Below are 10,417 nucleotides of genomic sequence, written 5' to 3'. Positions count from 1 at the left end.
TGTCATACGGGAGATCCGCCAGATGCGCGAGGAACACGCACGTAGGGAGCGCGATTATGCGGAGACGTTCCGCCGCCAGGAGGAGGAGCTCTGCCGTCTCCGCGGGATTATCTCCAACACAGAGCTAAGTCCTTCTATTAATAGAGCGTCCGGGGACTCGAGGGCGCGAGACGCGAGCGGCGCGAAAACGCGAAACGCGTACGCGGGAGAGAGAGCCACGGTCGCGAGAAACGCGGTCGCGAGCGGCGCGGAGGTACTGTCGGTGCGCGTGGGTGAAAGTGTCGCGGTCGCGAGTGAGCTTGGATACAAGCTGAAACCCGACACGTATGACGGAACCGTCTCATTCATTGCACGAATATTTCTCGCAATTAAATTTAATCGCGCGGGCGAATAATTGGGATGACGCTACCAAAACGATCGCGTTGGCTTCGAGCCTGAGGGGAAAAGCGCGCTCAGTTTTAGAAACGGTTGAGGACGTCGAACGACTGGATTTCGCTGAGCTCAAAGCAAAGCTTGAGCTGCGTTTCGGGGAGGGACGACAATCGCAGAATAGCTATGTCGCGTTCACGAATCGTAAGCAGAAATTTGGGGAAGATTTGGCTGCTCTTGGTTCCGAAATCGACAGACTATCGCGCCTGGCGTACCCCGAGTGCCCGTGTGAGTTGCGCGATAAGATCGCTTGCGCGCAATTTGTTACTGCCGTCTCGGATAGTTTCATTAAGCGAGCGCTTCAGATGAAAGGTATTACCTCTCTGAATGCAGCCGTCGAAAGAGCTAAAGCACTTAGAATCATTCAGGGAGACAATTATAGAGAGAATTTTAATAGAAATTTTGCGAAAAAGGGAGTCGAACATGCGGGTGATAATGAAAAACGCGCTGAAGAAAAGAAAAGTGTAGAGAAAGAGAAAGAGAAGGCGGGGAAGGGCCCGAAGGGAAATTGGCGTGGCAGCAAATTTGGCGCCAGCCGCGGCGAATGTTGGACCTGTGGCAAGACCGGACATTTCCGGTCTGAATGCCCCGAGGAAGGGAAAAACGCGATCTAGTCAAACTTTGCGGGGTGGGTTTGGCTCGAATTATCGATACCCCGATTATTACTGATAAAAATGTTGTTCTGAATATTAATAAAGAAAATGTTTTTGAAGAAAATAGAATTAAGCCGAGTTTCAATTATTTCTGTTATCAGGGAAAGATTAACGGAAAGGAATGTTCTTTTAAGGTAGATACGGGCTCCGACGTTTCAATTGTGAATAAGAAATTTGTGGATGAAGGAAAGAGGAAGTTTCGAGTTGAGGACATAAATTTGAGATATCCTACTGGAGAGAAAGTTTTAGTAGAATTTGAAGTTGAAGCTAAAGTGGAAATAAGTAGTTTTTCAATTGAATTCTTTTTGCTTGTTGCTGATATTAATGACGATTGCCTTTTAGGCGTAGATTTTCTGAAAAGAGTAAATTTAGAGGAAATTTTTGATCTTGCTTTTCAATCCACAAATCCGGAAATACAGTTGGCTCGAATAGAGAATGTTCCTAATAAAGTCCCTATCTCCTTAAGGGAACTCTTCGATAATAATTCTCAGAATCTCGATTTATCTCAGAAGGAACTTTTTACTGAATTTCTTAGGAAATTTCATAATGTGTTTTCCGAAAATATTATTGCGGGAAATTGTAATATTGTCGAACATGTCATAAATGTGCAAGGCTCTCTCCCCAAAAAACAGGTACCTCGACGGATTCCTTTTCAAATGAGAGGGGAGGTGGATAAGGTTATTGAGGAAATGAGGGCATGCGGAGTAATTGAGGAATCAAATAGCCCTTGGACTTCTCCTGTTGTACTAAGACGGAAAAAGGATGGAACAATAAGATTTTGCGTGGATTATCGTTTTGTAAACGCTTTGATTGAGAAAGACTCATATCCCCTCCCCAGAATCGACGATATTTTTTATCAACTTGCAGGTAACGTTTGGTTCTGTACTTTGGATTTAAAAAGTGGTTATTGGCAGATTAAAATTCGTACTGAGGATAGGGAGAAAACGGCTTTTTCATTCGGCAGGGGGCTTTGGCAGTTTACGGTGATGCCTTTCGGATTATGTAACGCCCCGGCGACTTTTGAACGCCTAATGGAAAAAGTTTTACGTGGTTTACTTTTTAAAATTTGTTTGGTTTACTTAGATGATATAATAATTTTTGGAAAAACTTTCGAAGAAATGTTGGCTAATTTAGAAAAAGTATTTCTACGTTTACAAGAGGCAAATTTAAAAATAAATTCTAAGAAGTGCGTATTGTTTAGTAAAAAAGTGAAATATTTGGGGCATGTAATTTCGGCGGAAGGCATCTCTACTGACCCTGAGAAGGTTGCTGCCGTTGAGAGGTGGCCGGTTTCTCACACGAAAACTCAATTGAGAAGTTTTCTTGGATTTTGTTCTTATTATCGGAAATTCATTAAAGGTTTTTCTTCGATAGCTAAACCTTTATATGAGTTAACGGGGAATCGGATGAAATTTATTTGGGAAGAGAAATATCAAAACTCTTTTGATGAATTGAAGCGGACGTTGTCCTCTCCTCCGGTGCTTTCTTTTCCGAAGGGGGAGGGGGAGTTTATCTTAGATACAGACGCTTCCAATATAGGAATTGGCGCGGTTTTATCACAGAAGCAGGAGGGAGAGGAGAGGATCATTGCATATTTTAGTCGCGTCCTTAATAAAGCCGAGCGGAATTATTGCGTGACTCGTCGTGAACTCTTGGCGATTGTAGATTCTATTAAGTTCTTTCGGCATTACCTTTTGGGACGAGAATTTTTGATCCGTACGGATCATGTTTCGTTGCGTTGGCTTATGTCTTTCAGGGATTTAGATGGGCAGTTGGCCCGTTGGTTGGAGAGACTTCAGCAATACCAATTTGTTATTGTCTACAGGAAAGGACTTTCTCACAAGAATGCCGACGGACTGTCGAGACGGTCATGTGAATTATTCGGCTGTGAGTATTGTGCCAAAGTGGAGAGGAAAGACTCTGCAACTATGGAGAAAGAAATCGCTCGCATTGAGTTAATTAAAGGAAGTCCGATAGACTGGCGTCTGGAACAAAGGGCAGACCCAAGTATTTCAGTTATACTCCAAGGCAAGGAGGCTGGAGTTCGCCCACCACGCTCTGTGTTAACTTTGGAAGATGTCTCTGCGCAAATCTATTGGTCATATTGGGATGCTCTAGTCCTGAAAGAGGGAATATTCTTTAAAAAATGGGAAGCTTCAAACCTTAAATCGAGTTTTCTGCAACTAGTAATTCCTCGGAAATTCACTAAGGAAATTCTTGAAGAATTGCACGATTCTCCTTCTGGAGGTCATTTCGGAGTAAATAAAACTCTGGGGAAGGTCCGGAAACGTTATTTTTGGGCAACCTGCAAGCAGGACGTAGAAGACTGGTGCACAACTTGTAAGGTTTGCGTTGCCAGAAAGGGCCCCTCGGGGAAAGGGAAATCTCCCCTTCAGATTTATAATGTTGGGGCACTCTTAGAGAGAGTACAGATTGACATCCTAGGCCCTCTTCCATCGACGAAATCCGGAAACAGATTCCTTCTCGTTATAGTGGATTGTTTTACAAAATGGGTGGAAGCTTTTCCCTTGAAGAACATGAGAGCGAGAACAGTAGCAGAAGTTTTCGTAAATCAGTTTGTTTCCAGACATGGTGTGCCCACAGAGGTTCATACTGACCAAGGCAGGAACTTTGAGTCGAAACTTTTCTCGGAGTTGATGAAACTTTTTGGAATTAAGAAAACGAGGACTACTGCTTTTCATCCGCAGTCTGACGGGCAAGTTGAACGTCAACATCAAACTATAACCAACTATCTAGCGAAATATGTCTCTGAGAATCAGAAAGACTGGGATAAATGGATCCCCATGTTTCTCTTGGCATATAGATCCTCGAAACATGAAACAACCGGAGTAACCCCCTCTGAATTATATTTTGCTCGAGATCTCAGATTACCATCAGATCTGTTACGGGGAAGTCCTTTAAAATTCCCTGGAGGGAAGCCACCATTGGTTTGAAATTTTGTAAGGAATTTAAGAGAAAAACTGGAGGAAATTCATTCCACTGCGCGGGAGCAAATGAATTTAAGATCTTCTCGTATGAAGGCTCGATATGATCGCGGAGTTAGACAAGTTCTTTTTTCAGGTGGGGCAGAGAGTTTGGTTTTTCAATCCCCGAAGGTTTAGAGGGAAGGCTCGAAAATTACAAAGCAGTTGGGAAGGTCCTTATTTGATAATAAAGAAGCTTAGTGATGTGGTATATTGTATCCGTAAATCACCTCGTCATAAGAGTAAAGTGGTACATTCAGATAGATTAGCTATTTATTCTGAAAGAAAGTTGGGTTGAAGAGTTAGCGTAGGTCGGAGCCCTAAAGAGAATGTGTGACAATGTCTGGAATTTTAGATGTATTTAAATGGAGTCTTAAATGTTCTTAATAAAGAAATAAAGAATGAGTTTTGTTTTAATTTTGCTGTTTAATGTTTTGTTCCTTGTTACTGTGCGTAATGTTTGTTTTCCCAGAGGAAGTTGGCGGTACGTGAGAAGATAAGGAGGTACTGCGGCAGAACATCGGCCGAAGACTTCTCAGGGAAATTCTGTTTTTTTAAAGAAGACTGCCTCGCCCACGGTTTTTTTGAATTGTGGTTTTTCCGTGGGACGTAGAGCGAATGCTGAGGCAGGGACTTGGGGAGCCCTGCGGGGCGTTGGGTCCACATAAGTCCCCCCCCCCCTTGTCCGAAGATTCGGTGGCGACGTGGGAAGCCGGCAGCGAAAGAGACGGCGCGGAAGAAGCGGAGCTTACGAGGTCGTCTCCATCGGAGAGGGGAGCCTGGCCAGCTCTCTCCCGAAGAGGCTTAGACGGAACCTTGGCGTGCGGCTACCGGGGGCCAAAAGGAATGGGGCCCGGTAACTTGGAGCAGCAGCTCGAGGAGGGCAAGTGAACCATTCGGCGCCCTGGGGTTCACAAGGTAAAGAAGTTGGACCGCAAGAGACTACCCTCCCGGATTGTCGGGGCGACAATCTTGGAAGAGGGGGGGTAGTGTTACGCCCGTGCTGTTCGCCCGTGCCGTGCGCTCATGTGGGTCGCCCCGTAGCGAGAAGTTGCGGGTCGCCTTAGCGACGGTTGATTGTTTATAATTACGCTTGTCAGATTTGGCTCTGAACTTCGTATCTAACGGACGTGACTCGTTGTATCTGAGTAATAAATTCGTTCTTTATAATAATAGAGAGTTCCTTTATTCCCGGTGACGGGGAAGCGCAGCGCGTTCGGGAGTGTGGTGATAGTGTGAGTGTGACGAACGCGCGGCGAGTGTAACATTTATCGACGAGTTTATCGAATCGTTGGAAAAACAAAGCCGCATTAAACGGCCACGATTATCAATCGATCAGTCATCGATCGGTCTCAAACAGTCATTGGTCGCTTGTATCGCAAGACTCGAAGGTTTGAAAGACTCGGTACGTCAACGTTTCGTACATGTGGGTGCGGGATACAGTGCGAGTGAGACCGGATTCAGATGGCGCGAGATAGATCCGGCTTTTGAAAGCCGTATATTGACAGGTGCGGTGATAAATTCCAAACACATCGACCCTCGTCAATTTCTCAAAGATGCGGGAGACATTGTACTCAGTCATGTGCGGAACGTCATGCAACGACATGGCAATGTAAAAATTAACACAGTATTTAATGGTGAATTTGTTGCGGGTGACAAACGCGCGAATAAAAGTATCGCAACGAGAAACTATGAACTCTTTCGTGAGTCCGATCTGCACGAGTGGTACAAGCAACACGTCATCGAGCCTACTTTAGCAAAGCTGGAGGAATTCCAGGAACGTGATAGCGGATGGGCGTTGTCGCGTATACTCAGTTTAATGGTAAACGTGAACAAATACAATCCGTTGCACGCGGGGTGTTTTGTGGAAATACCGCAAGAAATTAAAAAGAAGAAGGCGGTGATAAACGTGCGATCAATAGACAATGCATGTTTCGCATGGTCAATGACGGCTGCTCTACATCCAGCCCAAAGAAATGCAGATCTGGAATCGTCGTATCCACATTACACGTCGGTGCTAGATCTTACGGACATTAAGTTTCCAATAACGTTGGATCAAATTAAACGGTTTGAAAATCACAACAACATCTCCATCAACGTGTTTAGCATCGAGAAAAAAAAACAAGAAATTTGTTATCTTGCCAATACGTGTTACTGACCGAAAGATGGACAGACACGTAAATCTGCTGTACGTGCATAACGACAACGTGGGACATTTCGCATGGATCAAGAACCTATCCCGCCTCGTGAGCTCGCAAATCAGTAAAAAAGAGCACAGGAAATACTTTTGCGATCGGTAAGTACCTATAATTCTTTTAATAATATAGAATATTTTGTGTATAAAAAATTTATAATATTTGCGTTTATTTTTGCAGATGTTTGCACTACTTCAGTTCCAACGAGAAATTGGCTGCCCACACCGTCGACTGTCAGGAGATGAATGACTGCGCGATCAAGTTACCGAGCGATAACGACAAGTGGTTGGCCTTTAAAAATCACAACAGGAAGGAACAAGTTCCGTTTGTCGTATACGCCGACCTGGAGTGTACCCTGGAGAAGATGGAAGCGGATCCGGAAACGTCCAGGTACACATATCAACATCATCGCGTGTTTAGCATAGGGTACTACGTGCGTTGCTCGTACGACGAGTCGTTATTTATGTATCGGTTTTGTCGCGATAAGGATTGCGTCGCGTGGTTCGCCGAGGAGCTAAGACGTTTAGCTCACGACGTAAAGACCATTTTGTCCACTAATGTACCCATGGCAGATTTCACGCGAGACGAGTGGGAAAAGTTTAACAGCGCAACGCACTGTCACGTGTGCGAAGAACCGTTCGAGCCAGACGACGTGCGAATACGCGACCATTGTCACCTGACCGGTCGATACAGAGGTCCCGCGCATTCGAATTGTAACTTAAATTATAAAGATTCGCATTACATTCCCATAGTGTTTCATAATTTATCGGGATACGATGCACATTTTATTATAATTGAAATAGCAACAGCATACGAAGGACATGTAGATTTACTCCCGGTCACAAAAGAAAAATATATTTTGTTTACAAAAAACGTTCAAAGCACCGAAGATAAAGATAAGAAAACGTGCGTCAAATTGCGATTTATCGATTTGTACAAGTTTCTCACCGCTAGTCTCGATAAATTGGCATCTTATCTCAGCAAGGATAAACTGCGAATATTGCAACGCGAATTTTGTGAATTATCCGCAGAAAATTTTAATTTGCTGACACGAAAAGGCGTATTTCCATATGAATACATTGACTACGTCGAAAAATTGGAGGACTTGTGTTTACCACCGCGCGACTCGTTTTACAGTTCATTGACAGGTGACACCGTATCCGAGAGCGATTACGCGCACGCCGTCGACGTCTGGCAGCGGTTCTCCATTCGAACGCTCGGTGATTACAGCGATTTATATCTCAAGACCGATGTCTTAGCCCAGTAAAATGACTCGAAATTTGTCGATTTCGAGGAAATAATACTGACTAGGCTGAAACTTTGTAAACAGGCTTGTTTTAGGGTACTATTTAACATATTAAAAGTCCCCACGTGTAGACGCTACGTTGCGGTGGGGGAGGGTCCAAAAGGTCCCAAAAATCAGTTTTTCGCAAATAACTCGGAAAATATCAACTTTACGAAAATTTATGTAGATATAAAAATTGTAGCTTACAAAATTCCGCACAATTTCGTTTTTTATTCAAGTCTGTACGACCAAGTAGAGCAGAGATAGAATTATTTTTAAAATTTGAAGGAATTAATACTGACTGGGCTGAAACTTTGTAAACAGGCTTGTTTTAGGGTACTATTTAACATATAAAAGTCCCCATGGGTAGACGCTACGTTACGGGCAGAGGAAGGTCCAAAAGGTCCAAAATATAAAAAAAAAACCAGTTTTTCGCAAATAACTCAAAAAATATCAACTTTACGGAAATTTATGTAGATATAAAAATTGTAGCTTACAAAATTCCGCATAATTTCGTTTTTTATTCAAGTCTGTACGACCAAATAGAGCAGAGATAAAATTTTTTAAACACCGGTAGTTTTGCGACGCAACAAAAACCCGTACACGCGTCGCGCATTTTTCACTAATATCTCGAAAATGGACTCTCAAATAGAGGCTAACGCGTACGCGCGTCGCGCATTTTTCGCTGATATCTCGAAAATGGACTCTCGAGTCAAGGCAAAACTACCGGTGTTTAAAAAATTCTATCTCTGCTCCATTTGATCGTACAGATTTGAATAAAAAACGAAATTGTGTGGAATTTTGTAAGCTACAATTTTTATATTTACATAAATTTTTGTAAAGTCGATATTTTCCGAGTTATTTGCAAAAAACTGATTTTTGGAATCTTTTGGACCCTCCCCTCCCCGTAACGTAGCGCCTACACGTGGGGACTTTTAATATGTTGAATAGTACCCTAAAACAAGTCTGTTTACAAAGTTTCAGTCCAGTCAGTATTATTTCCTCAAAATTTTGTCATTTTACTGGGCTATCTTGCTGTTGGCCGATATCTTTGAAAATTTTCGCGATAGTTGCGTCGCGAGTTATGGACTCGATCCGGCGTATTATTATACTCTACCGGGTTTTACGTGGGATGCTATGTTGAAGCATACACACATCAATTTCGAATTGCTCACCGACATTGACATGGTCATGTTTATCGAACGCGGTATACGCGGCGGTTTGAGTCAATGTTTAAACAGATACGCGCTGGCCAACAACAAGTACATGCAGTCGTACGATCCATCGAAACCGTCGTCGTACCTCATGTATTTTGATGTAAATAACTTATACGGCTGGGCAATGAGTCAACCATTGCCATACGCAGATTTTAAATGGGTTGATGACGTAACCGATTTTAATGTTATGGATGTCGCGTTGGATTCCTCGATAGGCTACATTCTCGAAGTCGACTTGGAGTATCCACAACATCTTCACGACGCGCACACTGACCTACCGTTCTGTCCGACGCGCGATAAACCACCCGGCAAGCGGCAGGACAAGCTCCTCGCAACATTATACGATAAGAAACGTTATGTAATACATTATCGCAACTTGCAGCAGTGTACTCGTCACGGTCTCTGTATATCAAAGATTCACCGTATACTGAAATTCGCGCAATCTCCATGGCTTCGCGATTATATAGACCTCAATACGAAATTTAGGACATTGGCCAAAAACGATTTCGAGAAAAATTTATACAAATTGATGAACAATGCCGTGTTTGGCAAAACCATGGAAAATGTGCGCAATCACGTTGACGTGCGACTCGTGAATCATTGGGAGGGTAGATACGGCGCGGAGGCTATGACTGCGAAACCAAATTTTCCTAGCCGAAGCGTCTTTTCGGAGAATTTAGTAGCAATAGAAATGCGAAAACTCGAGGTGAAGTTCGACAAACCAATCTATGTGGGTATGTGCATCCTCGATATATCCAAGACATGTTTGTACGAATTTCATCACGAGTACATGTTACCGTTGTATCGCGACAAGTGTAAAGTCACGTACACCGATACTGACAGTCTCATTTATCACATCGAGTGCGACGATGTGTATGATATCATGAAGCGCCACATTCATAGATTTGACACTAGCGATTACGCGATTGATAATACGTACGGTATCCCACTCGCCAATAAAAAAGTTCCGAGCTTAATGAAAGACGAAAATAACGGTGCGATAATGACCGAATTTGTCGGGCTTAGAGCAAAGATGTACGCCTTGCGAGTGGACGGTAAGAAAGATACGAAAAAGGCTAAAGGTGTTAAGAATAACGTCGTAGCCAGGTCGATAACGTTCGACGATTACACGCGATGTCTGCGCGACGAAATTGAAATGACGCGACAGCAAACCTGCATAAGATCCAAAAAACACGAGGTATACACCGTGTCCGAAACGAAAATAGCTTTAAGTCCGTACGATGATAAGCGATACATTATACCCGGTTCTACCGAAACGCTGCCATGGGGACATTATAAAATACCATTGTAAATATATTGTAATTACATTTAGATATTTAGGAAAATAAATGACTTATATGTATATATATATATATATATATATATATGTATGTTTTTATACTGTAATAAATTTTTACAATACATTATTCGGTAAAAGTTTACAATAACTTACACAGCTCGGATTACTTTGACCTTGACATATGTTGTCAAGGACATAATACTGAGTAATTTTTCTTTATAACTTAATCGGCGCTCGCTGCTTATTAAAAAGTTATAAACAAAAAAAGTTTGAAAAATATAGCATAGCCTATTTTGAGTATTGGAAGGTATAAATGACTAATATATATGTCGAAATAGTTTACGCATATACTTT

At 42.7% G+C, this 10,417-nt stretch overlaps 1 protein-coding gene across 1 annotated transcript; it reads left to right on the top strand.

Annotated features, from left to right (window-relative positions):
- Positions 1-8,683: 8,683 nt before the first annotated feature.
- On the top strand, positions 8,684-10,075 carry LOC139818311 (uncharacterized). Its single transcript, XM_071786928.1, has one exon. The coding sequence runs from the start codon at positions 8,684-8,686 to the stop codon at positions 10,073-10,075; it is 1,392 nt and encodes a 463-aa protein (XP_071643029.1).
- The last annotated feature ends 342 nt before the right edge of the window (positions 10,076-10,417 follow it).

Source organism: Temnothorax longispinosus, chromosome 8 (genome assembly GCF_030848805.1).
Source record: "Temnothorax longispinosus isolate EJ_2023e chromosome 8, Tlon_JGU_v1, whole genome shotgun sequence".
NCBI lineage: Eukaryota > Metazoa > Arthropoda > Insecta > Hymenoptera > Formicidae > Temnothorax > Temnothorax longispinosus.
Note: the sequence above shows the minus strand (reverse complement) of the source record. Positions and strands in the feature narration are given on the sequence as shown.